The sequence below is a fragment of the Monodelphis domestica genome, chromosome 1 (assembly GCF_027887165.1).
Source record: "Monodelphis domestica isolate mMonDom1 chromosome 1, mMonDom1.pri, whole genome shotgun sequence".
Classification (NCBI taxonomy): Eukaryota; Metazoa; Chordata; class Mammalia; order Didelphimorphia; family Didelphidae; genus Monodelphis; species Monodelphis domestica.
The window spans coordinates 422,759,624-422,784,950 of NC_077227.1; the positions used below are offsets into that span (position 1 = coordinate 422,759,624).

Below are 25,327 nucleotides of genomic sequence, written 5' to 3' on the forward strand. Positions count from 1 at the left end.
GCCACACAAAGGATGATGTCACTGGAAGCAGTACTGTACGTGAGCGATGCCACGCTTTGCGGCGCCGCCACATACAGTGCTCCAGGAGCACAGGATGACCTTCTCACTGACCAATGAAAAAGGTGCCCTTTCAGGAAGTGAGGTGGAGGCCAAATAAATGGCCTCAGGGGGCCGCATGTGGCCTGCGGGCTGTAGTTTGGGGACCCCTGGTGTAAAGTATCAAGGATTTGAAATTTGGCTCAACTGGTACAGAATTATGTCTTAACGTTTATGTCATGAAATTCATTTTTAACAAGAGGAGAACTAAAGTCTAGAGGTTAAGTGACTCATCCAATGTCAAGTAAGCAGAAAGTAAAAAGAACTGGAATTCAAATTCAGTTCTTCTTGACTCTAAATCCATTGCTTTTTCTACCATATCACATGCCCAAGAGATCAGGTCCCTCTTGCCTTCGCCCCAAAGAATTTCCCACCTCTTCACACATGGTTTCTACTCCCCCTTCCTGTTTCCCTTACAGGCTTTATTTCCCCCTGAGTAGCAGGACCAGCCCTGGCCACCCCAGTCTTTCTCTGACCCTGTCAGCCTCACCCTCTTTTCTCTCATTGGGTGTCTGCCCTCCGCCCACCTGGATAACTCGGCGACTAAGACCCGTCATGTCTGCCAGCTTCTGAAGTGTCTGTGCATCAGGATTGTTGTCCTGGGCAAACTGGGCCTGCATTACCTAGAAAACAGAGGGGGAAGGGAGAGGATGGAGAGGAGTGAATGTCAGGGAGCCTGAGGTAGGCTCTCCTGATTCTATCATTTCTACCCACTGGGCCTCTAGCCTTGAAGGCCCACTGCCCTGAGCCAGTACCTGCAACTGCTCCGCTGTGAAGGATGTCCTCGCCCGCTTAGCTGGCTTTGGTTGACTGTCCTGTTCTGATGGTACGGCCCCTTCCAATGTAATTCCATTGCCTGAGAGGGGAGAAGGGTTGTAAATGGAACGCTATCATGTAAAGTCAGAGGACCAAAGCACTTATGTATGTGAGAGGCCTTAGAGATCTCTTAGCCTAATCCCCTCATTTTACAGATGAGGAAACTGAGGCTTAGAAAATTTAAGGGACTTTCTCAAGGTCATACAGGTAGTAAAAGGCAGAGCTAGAATTCTAACTCAAGTTCTGACTTCAAACCCAGGACTTTTTCCCAATGTATCATCACTGCCTCCAGTACAGTTGGGGCACCTGCTTTCCCATAGCCTTGGGAGAAGAAAATGTCCTGATTACCGGATGGGGAAGATTTAGAGTAGAGGCAAGAGGCTTGGAATATGAGTGTAAAGTGTCAGAGATTTAAGATTTGACTCCTAACTTGTACAAAGCAATCTCTTGGGTCCCTGTTTTGTATTGCCTATCATCTCTCCCATGTTTATTAAAGAAACCATATAATTCAGTTTACCTAGTGAAAGAAGAAAAGTTGTGTTAGGTGCAATAGCTGGGGAAGGCCCAACATGTCTTCCCAGTGTGCCATAGGAAGATTCTGCCTTCTGGGAATGCCCGAGTTGATCCTCGGGACAGAGGTTTGACCTATTTATATCATTTAAACAACTGAAATACATATTTATATTTATATATACACATATGTATACATATACATACACATATATATGTATATACTTCCACACCTGTAGATAAAGACACCCTCAGGGCCTCCAAAGAAATAGGAAGCAGTGTTGTATAGTGGAAAGAGCCACTAGATTTGGAATTGGAGAACCTGGCTCTGCCATTCACTACCTTAGGCAAGTAACTTCTCTCTGTGTAAAATGAGGGAGTTGGATTGGATGATTTTACAGTACCTTCCAACTCTAATCTTACTACTGAGGTCCCACCTCCAACTTGCTCCCTAAGTGAACTTGGGTAAGTCCTTTCCTCTTCCTGGGTTTCTGTTTCTTCATCTGTCCAATAAGAAGGTTGAGCTAGGCGATCTCTTTGTTCCCTTCCTGCTTAAATTCCCAATATCAGTGAATCTACAACCAAAGAGTTCTAGAAGAGAAGAAAATCAGGTTGCCCCTACTAGGCAGCCTCTAATCAGGAATGATAATGGCTAACATTTATATAGCGTTTAGGTGGCTAGGTATCCAAGTGGATAGAGCACTGAGCCTGAAAGGAAAACTCATCTTCCCAAGTTCAAATCTGGTCTCAGACACTTACTAGCTGTTCAACCTTAGGCAAGTCATTGAATCCTATTTGTCTCAGTTTCCTCATCTGTAAAATGAGCTGGCAAATCAATCCAGTATCTTTGCCAAGAAAACCCCAAATAGAGTCACAGAGTCAGACGTGATTTAAAAATCACAACAAAAATATAGTGCTTACTATATACCAGGCACTGTGCTAAGTACTTAATTATTTCATTCTCACAACAGCTGTGAGAGATAAGTGCTATTATTGAAGTGCTATACAGTTGAAGAAACAGAGGTTAAGTGACTCACTCAAAGTTACACTGTATTTTAAACTGAATTTTAAGTTGTCCCTCTGACTGTAGGCTTAGTGCTCTATCTACTTTGCCACCTACCTTCCCCAAGGAAAAGAAGGAAGCTGTAATGCAATGGAAAGAACATTGAATTAAAAGACCTGGATTCTAGTCCTGGCCTGGCCAATAACTTCCTCTGCAGCCTTGGGCAAGTTGAGTTTTTTGAGTTTCAATTTTCTTATCTGTAAAATGAGGTAGATGAGATGATTTCTATGATCCCTTCCAACTCCTGATTCTGTACCTCCTGGAGAGGCACTCGACAACCCTAGCAGAGATATTTGTTTTGGTCCTCTGTCTCCTGCTTTAGTTCTCCAATATGAAAAACCTGTTATAAAATGGATTTGGTTTGCTGCCACACAGACTGACTAGAGGAGAAGCATGTATTGGCTTAAGATCTCTATCTCTGGGCCTCTTTTTGTGTCTTTGTGTCTGTCCATAGCGGTCTATCTGACTGTCTGGCTCACTTTCCTTCTCTCTCCCTCCCATTCCCTCTCTTGTCATTCAGGAAGCTAGGGCTGGCAGGTCTCCAAGGGGAAAGGAGCTGCTTTGTGGCAAGGCTGACCTTCTCCCGCCCTGTCCCCCTGGGCCAGTTGGGCAGAAGAGCTAATGGGGAAAGCAGACACATACTATCCCCACCTTCTCAGCCCTCACTTACAGTAAGTTGGAGAACTCCTAGGCCTGGTTTGGGGAAGGACAGGAAGTGAAAGGTGGGACCTGGAGTGGGTGGGGAGATTATGGAAAAGGCTTGTTCCCTGGCCAGCCTTCTCATCTCCTTGATAGTGACTCATCTGACAGAATTGTCTGCTGCCCTGGTCGTTTGTGGGCATCAGAGGACATGGTGGGAAAGTGGGCAAAGAAGGGAAAGGGGATCCCTTTCCTTCTTAGAGCCTTCTGCTCCATGCATAGGACCATAGAAAACAGAATGCCAGACCAAGAAGTTTCCTTACAATGACGAATAGGAGTGCAATTGGACCTAAAACATGCAATTTTATTTAGACTATGGGACCTAGAATGTGAAAACATTAAGACATTAAGAATGTCACAATATAAAATCATAGAATGTTAGAGTTGGATGAGGCCTGAGAGATCATAGGATCAGTAGATTTAGAAGCAGGAGGGACTACGGTGGTAGCAACTAGGTCTCAATTAGTATGCATAACAAATTCCCTGAAGTGGTTGAATCATTTGAATTTGTACTGCCTTATTTCCATTGGGTTGGAAACAGTTAACACATTTTACATAATTATAACTTCCAAATAGTGTGAATTCAAATACATGCAACCACTTCAAGGAATTCATTATTTGTTGTAATTGGGACCTAGTTGTATCTGGTCTGATCATCTCATTTTACAATTGAGCATAGCCTGGGGAACTCCTATAGATTAAGGGGAGAATGACTGCTCTGGGAAGGTGTTTTCCTTGTCTGGCTCAGCACCACAGTAGCAACCCTCCCAAATAAGTCTATAAACCAGAGCCTGTAAAAAAAAAAAAAAGAGGGCAACCCTTTGAACTTAACTTGGTGACATAATATAATACTGTCTTTGGGTGATTCAAGGGTTGGGTTCTGCTGTTTACAGTCTATGCAATGTTGGCTAAGTCCTTCCTAGGCCTTAGTTTCCTCATCTGTAAAATGAGATGGTTACCCTAGATGATCTTGAAGCTAATTTCCAGGTTGAAAGCCTGTGATCCTATAGGTAAGTGATGAAAATCACTCAGGTGTTTTCCCTGAAGAAGACTTAACTGCTCTTCCACTGTAAATAAAATACTTCCTATCCTTGATCTCTTTTGGCTATGAGGAAAAAGTAGGGGCCTGGGAATAATAGCTTACTTTTCTATTGCTTTAATGTTTAGCTACTTGTGAGGTAGGTCATAGAAGTATTATTATTTCTATTCTGGAAGCAAAGAAACTGCAGCTTAGAGACTTAACTAATGTTACATAGCTAATAAATGTTGGATCTGGATGCGATTCAAATCCAAGACTCCTAACTCCAAGTCTAGCATTCTTTGCATGCAGTCAGAGGTAGATTCTGCAGCTCTAAATGTCTGAACAGTGCCAGAGGTTTGAGGGATTGGAGATACTTAGCCCAAGGCCATACTAAATCATATGCTGTCCAAGATGCATTTCATTTAAGAAGAGTCAGGGTTTGAAGTCACTTGAATAGGAGCAGCTCTGGAATCGATGACCCTTCTCTGCCCCATTCCTCTCTTCCAGAAGCAGTGGATTCAGCATTGGGATTATGGGTTGTGCCCTCACATAGAGCCAACAAGGAAATACCCACACTAAGGTCCAGTCCATTAGGATTTAAAGTTAGATTCAGCCAGTAGTCCCCTTGAAGACATTGTAGAAGAGAACAGGGCATTCACATGATTTCCATGGCAACATCAGGCACTTCACCAAGTCACAAGGGGTGGGAAAAGCAGCAAGGTGAGAACACAGGGTCAGACTCCCAGAGAAAGCAGTAGAGAACCTGGTGTCTTGTAGAGTGTCAGAACAATTCTGAGTCTCCCCCCCCCCAATAGCCCTACTAGTCTGTTTTATGAGCTCTTCTAGAGCTGAAGGTGCCTTCCTGCTCTAATATTCTGTGGGCCTTCAAAATCTAACATTCATCTCCGGTCCCTACCACTTCTAACATGCTATGGCTCTAGGCCCTTTCCATCTCTAAAATGCTACCTTCTAAGCTTTCTTCCAGCTCTAAAATGCTACATTCTAGGACCCTTCCTTCTGTGAACACACTACATTCAAAACTCTATGTTTTCCATGCCATTCTAAGCTTCCTTCCAGTTTATGATCTAAGACTCCTGTGGATTCTTTCCCTGGAAAGGGGAGGGCACAGGAAGGGCCTCCTCCCCAGCCCCCCTGCTCAGCCCATGGGCCAGCCTCCTAGGGAAGTCCCCAGCAGGATTTGAGAAGAGGGTAAGGTGACCCAAAAGGCTGAAAAGGTTTGAAAGTAGGGGATTAGAGTTTGGATACCATTCTCAGCTGCTCTCTTGAGGTTCTCGATCATAGTGTCGTAATGGATGCGGCACAACACCTTTTCTTCCACCAGCCCAAACTCCTCGCCTGTGGAGAGCTGCCGCTTGCAGGAGAAGCAGGCAAAACAGGCCAAGTGGTAAGCATTGCCCCGTGCACGTCGAACCCAGTCACTGGCAAAGATCTGGCGGCCACACCGGGCACACTTGGTACCGAACCGGCTGGAAGAGAAAGGGAAGGAGCTGGAACTCAGAATTGGAGAGGGAAGAAGGCATCTCCACCAAAGTGTCTTTCTCCCTGTTCATCTCAATCTTACCACTGACACTGGTTGTAAATAATAATAATAGTAATCATAATAATGATAACTTCCATTTCTGTAGCCCTTTGAGAATTCAAAGCATTTTCCTCATAACTCACCCTGTGAATTGAGAGGCATCTTTGCATAGTGGATAGGAAGACAGCTTTGACCTCAGGAAGACTTGAGTTCAAGTCCTGTATCTGACATACACTTGGCTTTGTGACACTGGACAAGTCATTTAATCTCTAAGTGCCCCATGCAGTTCTGTAAGTCTATAAATTGCAAATGAGTTACCACTGGTGAAAGGAGTTTCCACAAAGAGTTTCTCCAAGATGATGAAAACATAAATCTGGACAAAGAGTCCTGTGAATTATGTGGTACAGATATTACTAATTCCATTTTATGGATGGGGAAACTGAGGCTCAGAAAGGCTAAATGGTTAAATGCCTTGCAATAAAGTCACAGAGGCCTATATTATTGTCTCTTGATCCCATCAAGAGCCCTGTGGAGTAGGTTATACAAATTGGCTTGTTTTCATTTTACAGATGGGAAAATTGAGGCTTGGAAAAGTAAAATGCCTTGTCCAATCTCTCAGGAACAGAATGGTCTATTTGACTTTTGGAAGGCAGGGCAAAATGACAAGAAGTAGAGGTCCATTGAGGCTGCAGATCAGACACACAACATTACCATCAGTCAGTGAATGTGACTGAGAAAAAATTAGCCATAGTTAACATTTAAGCCAGCTGAGCTTGCTGAGGCACAGTAAGAGTCAGGGCAGAAAGCAAGGACACCAGAAGGGACTCCATAGTAATGCAGAATAAATATTATTGATATTCTGGGTTTGCTACTCAATGACCCACATTTATATAGTATTTTTGCATTAGAAAGCACTTCACAAAAGTAGTACCATAAGATTGTCTCCATTTTACAGCTAAGGATGTTGACACTCAGGAAGTGACTTAGCCCAGACCTCTAGCCCAGGTCTAATTTTTAGTCTAAAATTTTAGAATCCTAGAATTGGGGCTGGAAAGGTTGTGAAAGAATATCTAGTATAACCCATTCATTTTAAGATAAGGAAAAAGATACCTTGGGAAGGGAAGGAACTTGCTTAGGATAATAAGTAGCAGAGTTAGGACTTGAATCCAAGTCTTACAGTTCCAAATCCAGTGTTCTTTTCTCTACATTCCACTGCTGAGATGGGGTTGGAGGTGGACTGGCTGAAACAAAGAACTCTTTGGGATAATTTGTTTCCAACTAAATTAGGTATTGTATATGCATATTTTTACCTAATAAAAGATGGAAAAGTGAGTTGGGGGAAGAGGAGGGGGGCGAAGGAGAGGGGGATATTCCAGGAATCACAGGGCTTATTTCTCTTGCATTTGGGCCTTTGAAGAAAATTGACATTATTTAGAAAGATATCAGTGCTTCAAGAAGGGACTGTACCCAGAACCTGGAATGCAGTAGATCCTCACTGAGGTAATTATGCAATGGATGAAAAGGCCATTGAACTCAGTCAAGACACCTGAATTTGGATCCTGTCTGCTGCCATTTATTAGCTGTATTATCACAGGCATTACTTCCCCCTCTCTGATCCTCAGTTTCCTTATATGTATAATGAATAAGTTGTAGAAAAGGTCCTACCCAAGGCTCTCCTGCTGTTACTCCCCCAATATGATTTTGGGCAAATCCCTTTATCTTTCTTAGTTTCTTTCCTCACCTGTAAAATGAAATGCTATTATGTTCTAAGTCCCTTCTAGCTTTAATACTTTGTGATCTATATTCTAACAGTCTGTATTCTAATGACCCTTTCAGTCTAGCATCTTGTGTCCTAAGGTCCCTTTCAGTTCCATATTTTATATTTAAACATCTATAAAATGAAAATAGGCTCTTGTTGGTTGTGATGTCCATAGGCCAGTTGGTGGGCAGGAAAAGTGTGAAGAGAAAAAGTAACCTGAGAAAGCAGCTGAGTGCTGGGGCCATCATGATCTCTCAAGACTGAGGACTAGTAAAAACTCCTAGAGAAGTTCCTGCAGGAGCATAAAGCAAAAATTAACTTCTCCACTCCCACTACCCCCTCCACCCAATTGACTAATTGTACAAGTAAGTCTCACAACGAGTTTAGGATCCAAGGTGAAAGGGGACCTAAGATAAAAATGAACAATCAGAACTTATGAGAGTGAATTATGCAGAGGAAAGTTGAGAGAGAAGGTTAAGATAGAAAGACTCATAGGAACATGAGACCATAGATTTAGAGCTTTTAGGACACTTCAAATATTGAACTCAACCCCTCTCATTTTACAGATGATAAAACTGAAGCTGAGAGAGGTTAAACATTTTGCCTATGGTCATCTGTCTAGTAAGCAGGTCCTGTGGGATTTGAACCTACATCTTCCTGGCTCCCATTCTAGCCCTCTTTCCATATACTATGACTGCCTTAATGGTATCTCTGAGGCTCCGGATTCTAGTGGAGGGGGGCAAGCAACATTGGCCATACCTTGCGCTACTCCCTGTCTGGGTGATCCATTTAAGCCCAATTTGGAACTTATTGTCCCCCCAAAAGCACCCCCTGTCACCTGAAGAGGAAAAAGGAGCCAGAGGCCAAGGGCCAGGGGCCTTGGTAAATTTTTCAGAATGGATGACATAATTTTCCATTGGGGAACTTATTTAAGTTGTTTAAAATGTTTTCATTGTGTATATTCAATGGTGTCACTGGGGAGTGAGGGGGCGCAGCTAATTAAAACAAGACTGTGGTCTGTGTAAGTGTGTGTGTGTGTGTGTGTGTGTATGTGCTAGTCTGCATAATCTGTTTGTGTGGTGTACATACTGCTGTGTGGGTACCTGAGTATGCTGCATCTTTGTATGTCCGTGTGTAAAAGTCAGCATTTTGGGACATGAGTGTATCTCCATGTATAAATACACACATGCACATCCCTGTCTTATTTTGCTCTGTGTTTTTGTATGTTTGTGTACATTCTCTAGTTCCCTCTTTGTGAAAATGTGAATGAATGTGTGTGCTTTCTGCATGATGTAAGGGCACCTCTCTGTGCCCTTGGAAATCTAGGTTGCTGTTTGTGACCCTCCGCCTGTGGACTCCTGTATCTATGTTTGTCTTTTTTTTTTTAATAAGTCTCTGGGTCTTTTTAAAATCTCCTTGTATATGTGGTTTTGGATCTCTAAATGCTGTGTTTCTACAAGTGTCCCTGGTTATGTCAGAGAGTGTTTCCATCCGAATCCATCTGACTGTCTTTGTGTCTGGAGCAAATAGAGTTAGATCCCCTTTGTGTGTGTGTTTATCTTCATGTGTCGGGGTGCTCCTGCCTCTGGCAGACAGGAGGCTTGTCTCACTCTCCAGACTGAGCTGGGAGAGGGAAAATTTTTGCTCTCCCTTCTTCCTCATCTTCTGAGGCTGGAGATCTTTTTTTGCTCTCTTCTCTATTCTTGCACTTCCCCGCAGTGATCGCCTCTTGTCTCAGCTCCCTAAGTGGTGCCTTGCCAGCCCCGCCCCCACCCCACCCCACCCCCTCACTCAAAAAACCCTCTTGCCCCCGGGGCCTTTGGGGACCAGCTATGGAGTCATAAAGAAGGGGACCCGGTGAAGGGTCCAGGTCCCGCTTGTTGCTCGCTTTCAAATTTACAGTAATTGTACGCAGCTTTGAGCTCTTAACAACGTACAGATTCTTCTCCAGGATGGAAGAGGCCCCATTAGCCGATGCTTCTCTAATTAGCCGCCTAGAGGAAGGACGATCCTATAGTATATTTAAATGACTAATCGCAGAGTCATTTGAGAGAAGAAATAGGAGGCAGAGAAAGTGGGGTATGGTGATTTTCCCCCCCTCTTAGTTGACTACCTCAGACAAAAATCCCAGGGAAACTGAAAAAGGGGATGGCAAAACCACGGTTAATCCGAAGCATCAGCACCCATGGCCTTTAATTCAACGCGCCCATCTTCCAAGAAACTTTCGTTGCAAACTGGTCTATGTGGTTTGGCTTGGGCTCACAGTGAATATAAATTTTCCACGACTACCTCTCTTCTCCTAATGGCTGGGAACCCATAACTGCCAAAGAAGGGAGAGGGAGAGCGAGGGATCTTTCGTTCCCCTTTGCCAGCCTCACCACCGGATTTAGCTTCAGAATCAGAGAGACATAAACTATGGCTTATTTGGTTGAGAGGTCTGTCAGTAAGATGATGGATAACTTAGCCTGGGAGATAGGAATTAACTGGGTTCCAGCTGTGACCTTTTGTAAATTACTTCAATTCTTGAGCCTCAGTTTCCCCCTTAATCAAATGTGAATGATAATGCACCACTGAACTCAAAAGGTTATGGTGAGGATCAAATGATCAAAAAAAGTATGCGACAGCACTATTTTAAAAACTAGCTATCTCTATTAAGTCAGCTTTTGGGGGAGGGAAATTAGACCCAAAATGGATTGAGAAACTGGCTGTGTGACCTTGGGTAAATCACTTAACCCCAATTGCCTAGCCCTTATGACTCTCCTGCCTTGAAACAGATCAATTCTAAGACAGAAGGCAAGGGTTAAAAGGGGAGGGGGGGGGGCGGGCGGTAAGAAGTTCATTGAGGGACAAGATTTTGGAGACACTAGAGCTTTAGCGCTCCCTAATTATAATTGTCCTGTTTAACAGGAGTGATAATTCTGAGCCCTAACAGGAATATATTGTTGAGCCGCTTAAATCTAAGGTCCCATTTTCTGCCTTTGATTCGGAGCCCGCGGTCCTAACCCTGCAAAGTCTTTGGAAACTGGAAGGAGATCCACGCACCGATGCCCGGATCTGGGTTCCCCTCCCCCTCCCCCAACACCTTCGCATTCACTTGGGCTCCTGACTTCAAAGGTAATCTGACAGCGAGGATTCATTTTGGACTCGGTCCTAGATTGCTAGATGGAACCGAGATCTTTCTCTCTGGGGCTCACAGAAGGTAACCGCTCCAGTATGCTTTCCGGGGAGGGAGGATGAGGCCGGATCCCACCACCTACCTCCATTGCCCCAGCTTCCAATACACACGCCAGTCCAAAATCACGGAATGTTAGAAGTGGAAAAGAGAAACCTTAGAGACTGTCTAGGTCAACCTGCTAATTTTACAGATGGGGAAACTAAAGTCACGAAAAACAATTTAACAACGGCCACACAGAGAATGGACTTGAACTCATTCTTCTGAGTCCAGAGCTCCTTCTGAGCTTTCTCCCAGGAACCTCTCCTGAGACTTTTCAATTATCCGAAGACCTCGTAGAACGTTGTTATTAATCTGCTAATAATCCATACAATCAAACATCGAAGCTCCCATCCTCTTGGAACTCGAATTCCAACCCTGAAGGGGCCTATTTTCGTCCAAAAAGCTCCTTCGCCTGGAGCCTGAAGCTCATCAATTACCCACACTGCTCCAGATAACGAAAGCTCACCAAGTGTGACCTCCCACGGTTCAGATCCCTCCAAATTCGCAGCACCTAGGTCTTCTGTTCTCAGACCCGCCGACTCCCATTCCGCGGGTTGGCTGCGGCGGAGGCTTTCGATGTTTTGCTTCTTCACCCGAGTTCGTGACCTGAGGTGCCCCGTGCTGCCCAAGAGCAGGGATCTCAGCCAGTCTTTACACCGCTCCTTTGGGACCCGAAGGGCTGACAACGCTTGCGACTTCCGTTTTGCAGTCGCTGCGCCTACATGGCTTCGGCTGCTCTTAGTCCACCAGTTCTGCCCTAGGCCCTGACTCGGAGGTTTGGGTACAGAAACCGGGAATTCGGGGTCGGCCCTAACTCAAGAGAAAAGCCAAGACTGGCGGCCCGCCCACACTCATCAGCCCAGAGGTGTTTCCTAGAGGGTCCCCCACCTTTTCCCCGTATTGGCTCGCCTGTGCTACCCTAATTCCGCGAACAACGAAATAGTCCCCGCGAACTAAACGAAGCAAAATTTAGACAGTAAAATGCGTATATCAGGTGGACTGCGGGAGAATCTAACTATTATTTGTTGTCATTTTTAATTGACTTCTCCAAATCTCGATTCCTCAAAGTGTGGGGGTGCATTAGGGAGTAGAGTTGGGGCCGAAGGCTCAGGATCGAAGGTGCTTAAGGTTCAAGAGCCCTGGGCCGTCTTATAGACGGAAAAGGAGAAGAAAACAACTGCAGGGAATGAGGAGGTAGGGGTCTGGAAATGGGGGAAATGTTGGTATGTATTGAGAATCGCAATACTGTAGAACGTGGAAAAAACATTTAGATTGAGGGAAGCAGGACTGTGAGACTTGGGGAGGCCAGGGGGTGAGAGAAGCGCAATGGTAAGCCTGTGGATGCACCAGAGGATCGCAAGACTGAGCGATGCGAAGCAGCATTGACTGAGGAGGGACGGGCTATAGAGAGAATTTCGTGGGGCTACAGGAAAGTTATGGGGGATTATAATAGAGAGTTGTGTGGGGCTGTAAGATAACGAGATGTAAGACCCGGAGTTGTGAGAGGCTGTAGGACACCGGGCTGAAGCAGCGGAACTCAAAGGTTGGGGAACGAAAGATGTGATGCAGTGGGAAACTTATCGGCTCAAGACTAGGGGGCTGCAGTGCTTGAAGCAAGGCAGAACCAAGGGACATACATAGTCTGGGGTTGTAGATCCGGGCCTGAGATGCTGATCTGAGGGAGATACACGAAGCAGAGAAGAGGAGCGCGTGAGAAACTCAGGCCTGTGGAAAAGTGCTGCAGTGCGGTACTGAGGAACATGGACCGGCGAACGGCTTTGAGTCATCCAGACAAGCAATTAGATCGGATAAAGGTTGTAAGACGCAAGTGTCGGGGGTGAAGGGCTACGGGACTCTGAGCAGCTGGATTTCTAGGACTCGGAGCAGTTTGGACCAAAGTACATGGACGTTTTCGGCGGTACAATGCACAGTGTAGAACACCGAGCTGGAAAGCTCCGGGACTCGGAACTCTGGGTTGCAAAGCTGAGCAAAGCTTTAGAATGCGGAGGTGAGCGGCGCGGAGCTCAAAAGTCAGGGTTATAGGACTTGCAGTCCTGCAGGGCTAAGGGACCCAGATCCGCCCAGGGCTGTAAGATGTTCAGCGGCTCTGAGTTAAGGGGCACGGAACTGAGGTGTGCGATAATGTAGCAGGAGAAAAGGTTTTGGCTTGAGGAATACGGTTCTGAGGGTCTGGAAAGCTGTAGGACTTGCAGCAGCGCCCGCTCCGGAGAACGGATCGGCCGGGAGCCAAAAATACGAATTGCGGCGCGGGGCCGAGTGGCCTGGCGTTGGGTGTCATGAGTGGTGGCGCGCGTAAGTAGAACACGCGGCTGGGAGGTGCAGAGCAGCCCCAGACCAGAGTAGCGGTGGAAGAAGCGGAGGGTTGGAGGATTCCGAGGTTAGAGAGAGAAATTAAGGGCTTCCCTTATTGCTTCGGACTAGATCAGCTCAGGGAATGAGGAAGAGAACAAGGGGTAGATAAGCTCCCCAAGGAATGTGTCACTAGTCCCAGGTAGGACTTTGGTCACCAAGACTCGCGGCCGAACTCGTCTGGGGTAGTCGAAGATGGATTGAATATAGTCCCGGGCCTTGTGGGGATGGAAGTTCTCCACCCGGACAGGCTAGGTTGTACCGGGACTCTAATAGCCTCCAGGATTGGGAGATTTGGACCCAGCCTGGCCCTGAGGCCAGTAGAAAATGCAAGAAAATTAGCCTATAGAATCTCTCCGAGCCCTCCCGATCCCTTCTGGAGTCTGGCCATCAGCCAGCTTGGCAGCATAGCATAGAGAAAAGAATACAGAGGCAAGTCAAGAGGTACAGATTCTGGTTCTTGATCTGTTTGCCACTCCCTTGCTATAAGACCTTGAGCTAGCCACTTCCATTCTCTTAAATTTCTATTAAGTGAGAAAAATCACCCTACCCCTTCCAACTAACAACCAAAGCATCGTTGTGAAGCTCAGAAAGATGATGGAGGAGGGAAGCACTTAATGCTCCCCTCAAATGGGAGAGGTCAGTTACTCTATTAGAATACCCCATGACCTACAGGCAGCATCTCGCCCTCAATGGGATCCAAACTAACACTCACTGATGGAGATAAGGGACCAGCATCAGGTTTGTTTTGATCCAGGGCATAGGAAATGCACACTCATCTGTAACTTCCCTTAATAAGGAGTGTGTTTGTGTGTGTGTGTGTGTGTGTGTGTGAAAGAGACAGACAGACAGATGGGGGGGGGAGGTGTGAGGGGAAAGGAGAGGAAGAGAGGATGGGTGACTCACCAGCACAGGACCTGAGGTTGAAGGAGAAGAGAAGAGAAACTTTTAGTAATTAAATTGGGAGAATTGCTTGCTATCAGGATGCTCTGATGGTCTATATTCAAACAGTGTACTCAAATCACTTTCCAGGACAAATAATTTGTTTTATCTTCTAAAATGTGTGCTTAGTATCCGTTACTTCACCCCCAGCCTGGGTTATGTTCATAAGGCTATGAGGGTTGGGGGGTGGGGGGGAGAGGAGAGTTAGAAGGGGAGTAGATAGAAACCATCTGGTAAAGAGCACTGTACCAAGAGTCTAGGTAGTACCCCTGGGATATCAGTGTTCCTACCTCCATTGCCACCTCAGTTAAATATGGAAAAGAAGGTCTGGAAGCCTAGAGCTACTTCACAAAGCCATCTCCAAAGAAACTTTTGTTTAATGTGAGAGGTCAGCTCCTCAGAAATCTTACTTGATTTGATTTTGCTGCAGTTCCCATGCTTTATTAAAGAAGTGTATGTGTATGTGTGCCAAATTGGAATTTTTTTAAGACTGGGAAAGGGCCTTAGAGAGCAACCACTTTAACCTCTTTTAAATTTTTTTTTTATTTTTTACAGATGAGGAAATTAAGGCTTAGGGAGGGAAAGTGCCTTCTCTAATAAGAGCACGATCAGGTTGGCAGTAGTTAGGTTTAGACTCCAGATCTAGTCCTCTCAGAGCAATGTTCTTTAAAGCCATTACTTCTAGGTAACTTTTTAGACTCTTGATTCTCTTCATAGCCTGATTTAAAAGCAATCAGTAAGCACAAACAAGCTCATATAATAAGAATCTGGTACCAGTGAGCCTGTGTTTTAACTGGCCCTTTTGTCTCAGGTCCCATCTTGTAAAATGAAGCCATTGAATTCTAGTTGCTTCCAACTCTAACATTCTGAGTTGATAGCTTTGGTACTAGCACACCTAGCCAATTCATCTACTTTCACATGGCTCTGTAGAACACGTGCTGCCTGGGGAGACCAGGGTTCAAATGTTGACCATGACACTAACTAGTGTTGTGACCTTCAACAAGTCATCTGTCTGAACTTCATGTTTCCTCTCCATAAGATGGAGAGGATAAAACTTATACTACCAACCTAATGGAATAGTTATGAGGAAAAAGCTTTGTAAATTTAAAAGCATGAAACGGAATTAATGTGTTCCCTACTACTCCAAAAGCAAACAGTTCTAAGCCAGAAACACTGTAAAGCACCTCTTAAAAACAAAACAAAGAAACAAAAACAAGCAATCTTTGCCTTCTTTCTTAGAGTCAATATTAAGTATTGGTTTTAAGTACTGGTTCCAAGGCAGAAAAGTGGTAAAGGGATAGGCTACTGGAAATGTCTGAAGTCACATTTGAACTCGGGACCTCTCATTTCTAGGTCTGGCTCTCTATCTACTGAGCCACCTACTTGCCTCAACAAAGTGCCTCTTGTCCTCAACTGTTTTGCTTGTTGGCTGCTATTAGAGTTGAGGTAGGGGTGGAGGGGCTTAAAATGGAAAACCATCTTTTCTCTTCCTCCTAACAACCATATCATGTTTTAGGCTTGAAAAGTAAATTACGTACATAATCTCATATGTTACTTGCAAAGTCTGTGGGGTATTATCCCCAATTTATAGATGACAAAAGTTGAGAGACATTTGGCACATGAGAGTATTGGGGGCAGTTTTGAAAAGTTCAGGCAAAACACATGGATTTGTTTTTCAGTTGCAACAAGACTTTAACTGAGGCTGGGCAGGAACCTCGATTTGATAATTTGGCAGGGGAGGTGGCAGGGAAGGGAAGGAGAGAACCCAGTTGACCACAGAGCAAAGGCAGAAAATCTAAAGTAGAAGCCGACCAAGCCAAGTGGGCCCCTCCTTTGCTGCTCTGACAGAGGCTGCCAATCCCTGAAAGTCAATAAACCTGGGGCTGTCAGAGCTGAGACCCTAATGGGTGGGGTCCCTGGCCCTTTGGGAGGATCTGAGGGAAAGGAGCCAGGAACTAAAAGGGCAGGGTTGACAGCAGCCCCAGAGAAGAATGTCAGCAAATGGACTAGGGTACCTTTCCCCCTCCTCACTTTCAGACTTCAGGGGACCCCGAGAAGTCAATAATGCCAACATTCTAACCCCACAGCCTGCCAGTTCCAGTAATCCCCACTATTTGAAAGCAGAGTGTGATCAAGACAGATTGGCCCATCCCCATGAGAATCCCAAGATACTGAAGCTAGAAGAGGCCTAGGAGTAAAGAAGGTTAGAGCCGGAAGAGACCTTAGAACGCAGAATGTTAGAGTTCAAAAGGAGGTTGGATCAGCCAGACCAACTCACTTGTTTTGTAGATGAAGAAACCTAAGCCCAGAAGTAGATTTCCCAAGGTCATACAGGTAGTGAGTAGCACATAAAATGTTAGAATATCGAATATTAGAACAGGAAAAACCCTCCAAGATTTTGTCTTGTCTGACAGATTAGAAAACTGAAAGTGGAAGGGAGTCAAGATCAGAACCTGGGTCCCCCTACTTCCCTGGGGGAAGGGGGGGGATCAGAGCCCACTCAGAACAAAACATACAGTTGGAAGGAGGGTGGTGCAAAATGTCACTGCAGTCTCCCTTGACTCTTCTGGGGAAGTTTCCTTTGAGATCTCGAGGCTTGATCTTGGTTCTAAGGAACCTTAACCATGAACTAAGACAGATACTTTTCCAGGCTGGGAGTAAGAGAACCCTGTCCAGTTATCCTGTCCTTCTCAGAGAGACAGAGCCTGCCTAGTGGTTCCTGTGCAAGGAGTCCACAGGCATATAAACACATGGGAGTGCACACACACACATACCCCTATAGACATATACTCATTCACACACATACACAACAGAGAAATTTGCAGAAAGTCATGAATATTGAAATTTATAGACATACACTTTTTCACATACACTGTCTCACAGAGACTAATTCTTTCATGCTCATGAATTAAATCTCACATACATAAATCTCTTTTTTTGCACAAATTCAGAGATGCTCTTATACAAAGACAGATCTACAGGTTCATTCCAAGAGCAAAGGCTATCACACACACTTATTCTCACACAGACCCAGACACACCTAGAAATATATTTGTACTCACATAAGCACACATTGTTCAGGTTTGGGGGAGAGGGACACATTGCAGAGGGAGTGACATTACTAAGAATGACTAGTTTTTCAGACATGAGCCCAGACCTTCCATTGGAGACTCTCTCTTTCCATAGCCAGGGAAAATGGGTTTCTAAGAGGGAGCCAGGAAGCAAATGGGCAGTTTTGTTTCCTCCTGTGCCAGGGTAGATGATGAGGGGTGGGACGTGGCATCCCTTCTCCTTCCTCTCACCCCCATTGTCATCCCTTCTCCTTCCTCTCACCCCCATTTCCCACATGCTTTGATGCACATAATACAAATCTTTCATATTTACCCTGATGCACACATATCACCCCACTTGGCATTTTCTTATATGCTCTGATACCCACACACACACTCAGACTTTCCTCTTGTACACAACCATACTTTATACCACCCTACATGTACACATATGTCTAGACATCTACAAAAGAGCCTCATGCCACAGATTTAGAATTTGAAGAGATCTCAGAGGTCATTTTACAGATGAAACTAAAGCCCTGAGAGAGAAATATCTTCTTCAAGGTCACACAGCATTTAGTGGAAGATCTGGGATTTTAACTCAGATACTTTGATTCAAAAATCAAATGTTTTCCCCAATACCCTATGCTGTCTCTTGTATATGCTTTAACATACATACACATGCATACTTTTATCTATATACCCCAAATTATTCCCACCCTGCCACACAGAATGCATTCCCCCTCATAATCAAATGCGTGCGTGCACACACACGTTGTGGAGCAAACCAATGCTCATTATGCCATCATCCCAAGTCTGTTCTGGGGAACCTCCATCCACCTTGCAAACTCAACAAGGCCCAAAATGAAGGGTCCTAGTGATAAAGACACTGGGAGCACCTAAAACAAACACCAAGGAATTTTTCTATGGACATATCAAGGTGATACGAGAGAAGGCACCAACTATTGTGCTGTCTTCCTTTCCTGCATCTCAACTTCCTTGGCTAATCTATTTTGTTCAATTTAAAGACTTCCTATTCTAAAATAGGGCATCTTGTAAATGGGTCAGTGAGTGGAGGCCCTGACCCACTGGGTGATATTTTGTTGGCCAAATCATTTCTCCTTCCTGGGCCTTGTGGGTAAAATTAGGCTGTTGGACTATAACATCTCTAATGTCCCTACCAATTCTAGATTCTCTGACATTCAACAAAGACCATAACTGCAGACTCCCATGACATGCCCACTAAAAGCCAAGCTTCAGCTCTAAAAGTAGACAGAAGTGTCTTATGGGACAAGCGCACACAAATTAATTCTCAGAGAGACATAAATATGGATATGGAAAAGGCAGAAACCAGACTAGACTCTTAGAATTCAACCTTGGCCCTTTGACCTTGGATGCTTCTTCAAATACATACACAGAATCTCTATCCCTCTTCTTAGAGCCCCCTCCTGGCTCCAAAGACCTATTCTTGCTAAAAGACTCCCTTCAATCTCCTCCCCCCCATCTTCTATTCAGCCATTAAGGGCATTTTTCTAAAGCACAAGTCTTGAGCTCATCCCCCTATTCAGTAAAATCCATGGCATCCTGTTGCCTCAAGGATTAAATACAAAATGCTCTGGTTGGCATTCAAAGCCCTTCCTAACCTAGCCCCCCTCCTACCTTTCCAGTCTTCTTACATTTTCCTCTCTGAAACATACCCTTGAATTCAGTGACATGGACCTCCTGGCTGTTCCACAAACAAGATACTTCTCTTGGCTCCAGGCATTTTGTCTGGCTCTACCCATACCTGAAATGTCCCTTCTCTGATCTTATTATTGACCTTCCTGGCTTTCTTTAAATCTTAACTAAAGTCTCACGTTCTACAAGAAGCCTTCCCCAACCTCTCAGTTCCAGTATCTTCCCTCTATTTACTATCTCCTATTTTTCCTATATATGACTTGCTTTGTATATATTTGTTTGCATATTGTTTCCCCCATTAGATTGTAAGCTCCTTGAGGGCAGTCTTGTCTCTCTCTCTCTTTTTTTTTTTTTGTATCTCCAGCACTTAGCATAGTACTTGCCTGGCACATAGTAGGCACTTAATAAGCTATTATTGATGGATTGATTGACCCTGGATAAGTCACTTGCCCTCTCCAAGCATCAACCTTTTTCATTTATAAAATAAGGGGATTTGACTAAATGATTTAAGTCCAGGCCACTTCTAAGTTTTGTAACTTGCCCATGATGTCTATTTTATTATTTTCAACTAGAGCTTATACTTCTATGGGTAATACTATGATATACTGTAAAGATTACTGAATGTGAAGACAGCAAACCCAAGTTCAAATCCTACCTCTGTTGCTCATATTACTGTCTCTGACCTTAAGTATTTTAGTCTTTCTGGGCCTTCCTTTCCTCATCTGTAAAATGAGGGAGTTGGACTAGATGACTTCTAAGAACCCTTCTAGCTATAAATATATGCTCCTATGATCCTACCAGCCTCACAGAGTTGTTTCAATAATGTACCATAAAGGGTATTTACTACTATTGTTATTATCCTCATTCCCATCACCATCATCACCACCCCAAAAGCCTGGGGAGGGGGTGGAAGGGAAAATCCTTTCAGTTGAAACCAATCCTTCACTGAGGGTGATGAGGGAAAAAAAAGCTTTCCCTATCCCCATATGCTTATGTGTAGCCAAAAGGAGGTGGTTGTATGTTCCAGAGCCTGATTAAACCCTTCCCCCCAATCTCCCGGCTTCCTAGCAGTGGGGGTGGGGCAGGAGTCCAGGATCCTTCCTTTTCTGGGTGAAAAAGGTAATTCTCTTTTCCTGGGGTGGCCTAGCTATCCCTCCCCCATTTAAGGACTCTGTCCTAAAAGTGACCTCTTCCCCCAAGAATGACCCCTATCAGGGACAAGGCTGAGACCAGTCTTGCCCAAGGGACCACGGATCTGGATTTTCTGATATAGTGAAGAAGACCGCATTTAGGAAAAAAAATGATTTGGATGCGAACCTTGGCTCCAACAACTCACCAGCTTTGTGACTGAGGGCAAGCCACACTTTGGACTGCAGTTTTCACATATGTAAAGTGAAGTTGGACTGAAATCTTTTTTACTTCTAACATTGTATGTCTTAAAAGTCCCTCCCAGGGGCAGCATTTGATACTTTCAGTGCCCCGTTTTAGCATTTTGTAATTCTGTGCTCTTCAGTGGGGGAGAGGAAGAACAGGAAAGAAGAGAGGCTACAGACTAACCCCTAGGTCCACCAAAAACCCCTGCCCTTCAAATACCAGCAAGGAGAGAAGGAGACCAAAAGGCTGAAGCTGAGAGAAGAACAGACTAATTATAGGTGGAGGTTGCTGGGACCATAGAGGAAAACATCTTCTTGTTTCCCTCTTCACTCCTCTCCATGTGGGGTTGGTTCTCTTTGCCCTCCCACAACATCTAGCCCTCTTCAAGGTTCCTTGGGGGAGGGGGGGATGGAAAGGAAGAGAGCTGACTGCAGGTGGAGGGGTTAGCATCCTTCCCTGAGGAATATAGGTCCAGCTCTCTGACATTTCCCAGTTCTCTGCCATTCACTAGAGCTGTGGACTCTTATGGATAGGAATTTGTCAAGGGTGTGAAGAGACTGACTTCACTGGTACCTTCACCAGTTCCAACTAGAGGGAGGCTGGGATGCCAAGGTCTTTCCTCTCTGGCCAGACCACAATCTGAGACTCCCAGTTCTGATGAAGGAACAGAGGGAAGGTGCCCAGCCAAGTGCCAGGGGAGCTCCAAGGTAGACCCCTTCCCCCACCTCACTGGGCCCCCCAAAAGAGCTGTATCATCACTACCCCATTCTTTAATTCATTTCACGAAGCAAGATGATAAGGATCCCCATCTGGGTGGCAGACTGGGCACCCCTTCCCTCTGTTCTGGCATCAAGAGCAAAATTGCTTTTCCTTTTTTTTTTTCCTACACCACTCTGTGGCCTCAGAGATGACTACCTAACTGAATGGAATCTGTCGCCACAAGCGGGTTCCTTCTAGCTTGGGAAGTTGGCTGAGGGAACTGCGAGGACGGCTGCAGCTTGCCCTGTCCTTTCTTGCCTCCCCAAGACGTAGAAAGCGGGTAGAGATCCCCTCTCTCGAGGCACACGGCAAAAATCCCCGCCCCCATTTCAATCCCGCTCCTTTTAGTGGTCGAGGCCCCGGCCTTCGGGGCACCTCCGTTCCTACCTGAAATAGTCCATTTTGCAGAAGATTTCCTTGTTCTTAATGTAGCAGCTATTCTGCTGCCGAAGTGACGTTCGACAGACAGAGCATTCCAGGCATCGAACGTGCCAGATCAAGTTGTTGACCTGGATAGCAGAGACGAAGGTGGGGAAAGAGAAGAAAAGGGAGAGTTGGGGCTCGGTCAGGTCTCCAGTGTCCCAGTCCTTCCCCGCTCCCCACAGCTGTTCACAGCTCTCGGGAACAGTGTCCCGGGTGGATAGGGGGAAGCTGGAAAGCCAGGCCACTCGATTTACTCTTCACCTGTTTTCCGGGCCCAGGTTCTAGTCCTTGCTCTGCTGCCAACTCGTTGTGTGACCTTGAACAGTCGAGTCACCTGCCCTTAATTTCCTCAAAGCATAGTATTTTGACTAGATTTTTAAAAGTCCCCTTCCAGCTGACATCTTACGTTTTTTAACATTTTCTATTCTAAGGTCCTTTCCAGCTTTGACTTTCTCCGTTCTATCATTCTGTGTTCTAGGATCCCTTCCAGCTCGTTCATTCTATATGCTAAGGTTCCTTCTAGTTTTAACATTCTATGTTCCACCTCCGACGTTCTCCGTCTCTAAGCGCACATACCTTGAGCAGGTAACGATCGAGAATCTCGAGGCCGCAGCTGGAGCAGATGTTCTTGCCTGCGGACGGCACCGAGGAGGAGGCGGAGGGAGGCGAGCAGACTGAAGGGGTGCTGGGAGTGCAGGGAGAAGAGCGTCCCTCGTCCTTGTCTAGGCCCCCAGATAGAGCATCTCCGTCGGACTGAGCCTGCAAGAAAGAAGAGGAGGGGGATACGGCTGAGTCGGGATTCAAGAAGCCAGTAAGAAGTGCCCCCTCCCCTTTAGTCACATTCCCGTTTGGGTGTGGGAGGTGGAAAGGGTGGGGTGGAGATATCAGGAGAGTCCCCCTTAGCCTCTCTGGGTCGGACTCTGCCCTACATGCGTCCTCTGGGGGAGCTGGAGGGAATCATACCCGACCAAGGCGTCAGTCACTTGAGCAGGACCACAGACCAAAGCGTCTGCTTTCTCTCCTTGGTCACCCCTCCCCCGGGAAAAGGAAGATGTGTCTCAACGAAATTTCTCCAGTGCACCCACCCCAGGGAGCCAGGAGTGGGGAAAGGGTGGAGAAAGGGGAGCGGGAGCTGCGGCTGTGTGTCTGGCTGGGGAGAAAGGACCCGGGCGTCCTAGGGCCCGGCTTACCATGCTGGGCGGTGCGGTTCCCTCCAAGCAACGGGAGCTGGCTTTACAGCCGGGCCCTGGCTGAGCCATCACCTTGAGGGGAAAAGACAGAGAGCGGGAGTCACACGCAGCGAGGGAGCGACGGCCAAGAGCCGGCTGCGTCCGCGCTGCGCCTTCCCGCGCCCCCTATATAAGCCGCAGCAAAACAATACCTCAGAACTTTCCAACGGGCATTTAAACCCTTCTCTACAAAAGCGGTGTCTCTTTAATGAAGCAATTTGAATTTGGATGGAATTTTTTTTCTCTCCCCCCCTCCCTCCCCGCACTTAACCCGTGGCTCTTGAAGTAATCGCTCCGTTCCCCTGCAATCCACAGCTCTGAAACACACAAACTACCTGCAATTAGAAATTGTCGTAAATGCCCGAGATAAGAGGTATGGAGGGTGTCAATTCCAGCTGTCAATCAGAAAATGGATCAGACCACCCAAAGAATTGCAAATTTGATTTTTTAATGGTAGTAATTAAAAATCGAATTTTTCTTCTCCTCCTGCCCCCCTCCTCTTGCCCCCCTTCTACTCTGGCACAAAATGCAGTAAGGGAGAGAGAGAAAGAGAGAAACCCAAGAGGAGGAGGAGGAACAGCCCGGACTCGCACCGCGAAGCAGGCAAATGGTCCCAGATTTCAGCCGAGCGGGCGCAGGTTCTAAGGTCTCTTTGGAAGTAGGGGTGGGGGCGGTAAGAAAGGGGGCAAAAAGATAAAAGGTAGAAAATACAAGAAATAAAGGGGAAGGGGGAAAACCACCCACCCCCACTCCACCCCCTTCCCCAACCGAATCCTTCGGCAGCTTGGTATTCAAGGCTCGGAAAAGGGCAGCGGCTTTGGAATTCTGAGCGTTGCATCTCCACAACCCCTCGGCGCATTTGGGTTATTAAGCCCCTATTCAAGCAGACAATACCGAGCTCCCCCCATCATGATTCCCTGCTCGTGGCTAAATCGCTTTTTTTTTTTTTTGAGAAATTCCTCAAACATTTGCATAATGTTTGCCTTTTTTTTCCCGATTTCTTTTCGCGTGTCACCCCCCTCCCCTTCGACCGGCTCCCTCCCGGGCTCCCCCGCCTGTCTCCCTTCCTCCCTCCCCCTAACCAACCCACACCCCCCCCCCCCCCCGGCGGATTTTCTCTTTCCCCCCCCTTACCCTCCCTGCCCCAAACCCTGGGCTCTTGGCGGGCCGGGCGCTCCCCGGTTCCCCCGCATCCGATCACGCTACTGAGGGGGCCCGAGCTGAAAGCTCTAACTCTCACCTGGTCGGCTGGGACCCCTTCAGAAGGGAGGCGACCGCCCGCGGGCGCTGGGGCGGCGCAGTTCTCATGCTTCCAATACATGGGCCCCGGCAAGCGACTGGGGAAGAGCCGGGCAAGGAGCAGCGAAGGACAGGAGAGGAGAGCGGAGCCAGCCCCTCAGGCTACAGAGCCCCGCTCCCCCTCCCCCTCACACGGTCCGGGAACCCCCAACACCCCCGCCCCACCTTCAGGCTCCGATCCCTACGGGCTGCCAAGTACCGTCCCAACAAACTTGGAAAGGCCCCGGCCCCCGCCCCTGCTCCTCCTTTGCTCCTCCTGCCCTTCTCTTCCTCCTCCTCCCCTTCTTCCTCTTCTTCCTCCTCTTCTTCTCCACCCCTCTTTCCCTCCGCCTCTTCTTTTTCTCGTCTTCTCTTTCTTTCCTCCTCCTCTTCCTCCCCCTCTTCTTAGCCTTCTTCCCTCCCCCCTTTCCTTTTCCCTCCTCCTTTCTTCCTCCTCTCCTTTCCCCTCCTTTCTCTCCTCTCTTTTTCCTCTTCTTCCCTCTCCTCTTATGGAAGTGGCAGTTGCTTGATTCTCCACTGGGTTCAAGAAGAGTTCCGGCCTGACCAATCCCTGCTAAGAAGAAAACTAGACCCAGACACATACCACACACAGACATACAGACATACAGATCTACACATCGCCACAGACTCAACGCACACATGGGCACCCCCTGCCACCATATGCATTCACCTTTACTATCTGTACATGTCCCTTCTTCTGTTTATGTTTGTGCACACAAACCCCTCTACATGGCCACGTACTTTACACACCCTACACATACCGGGTGCCACCATTCACACTCACCCTTCTGGGATATGTTTCCTATCACACACATTAGCACATACACCACATTCACACATTTACTTTGCACATAGTCATCCTGACTCTATGGATGGTTGTCCTTAAACATATACATACACCTAGTGGTGTCCACCACATTTTTGCACACACATCCACTCACACTCTCCCACCACACACACATCACATACAGCACACATAGGACACATATATAAATAGCCAGACTGACACACAATTCCACCCACCCATGCCCACAGGCTGGCACTAACCCTAACAGAAAGTAAGGTACCTTAGGAACTAGACTTAAAGTCAAATTGGGAAGAAACTGAAGGGCTTGGAGCACCTTCCTCTGGACCCTTTCCTGGCTAAGAGAGCTCCAGGAATCAGGCTAAGGAAGGCTAAGGAAGATCAGACTAGATCTCCTTTCCTCCCTTCCCCCACCTCCTCACAAGGGTGGGTTGGGTTAGGGAATGGCATGGGTGGGGGGGAATAGGGCAAGAGGAGACCTTCCTCAGGTCTGGAGGTCCCAAGGATTAGAGTGAGGAACTTGGAGATACAACCCCATCCTCACCCCCCCACCCCACCCCCCCTGCCTCCTCTGCCTGCATCTCTCTAGGGAAATTGCTCAAGGCTGCAGGATAGAGCAATTCCTCCTTTCTGTGCAAAAGAACTCTCTGCGACTCTCCCTGGTGGAAACCAAAGCAATTA

General features: G+C 46.5%; 1 protein-coding gene across 2 annotated transcripts in view; it reads right to left on the minus strand.

Annotated features, from left to right (window-relative positions):
- LHX6 (LIM homeobox 6) overlaps window positions 1-24,868 on the minus strand; it is a 39,228-nt gene extending 14,360 nt beyond the window's left edge. For both annotated transcript variants that reach the window (XM_007474597.3, XM_007474596.2), the window contains exons 1-7: window positions 23,783-24,868; window positions 22,504-22,575; window positions 21,890-22,072; window positions 21,278-21,399; window positions 5,472-5,692; window positions 852-952; window positions 624-719 (exon numbers count right to left, since the gene is read on the minus strand). In XM_007474597.3, coding sequence (XP_007474659.2) covers window positions 624-719; window positions 852-952; window positions 5,472-5,692; window positions 21,278-21,399; window positions 21,890-22,072; window positions 22,504-22,575; window positions 23,783-23,863 — 876 coding nt within the window. In that variant the 5' untranslated portion in view covers window positions 23,864-24,868. The remainder of the gene's footprint in view (window positions 1-623; window positions 720-851; window positions 953-5,471; window positions 5,693-21,277; window positions 21,400-21,889; window positions 22,073-22,503; window positions 22,576-23,782) is intronic.
- Window positions 24,869-25,327: the final 459 nt, after the last annotated feature.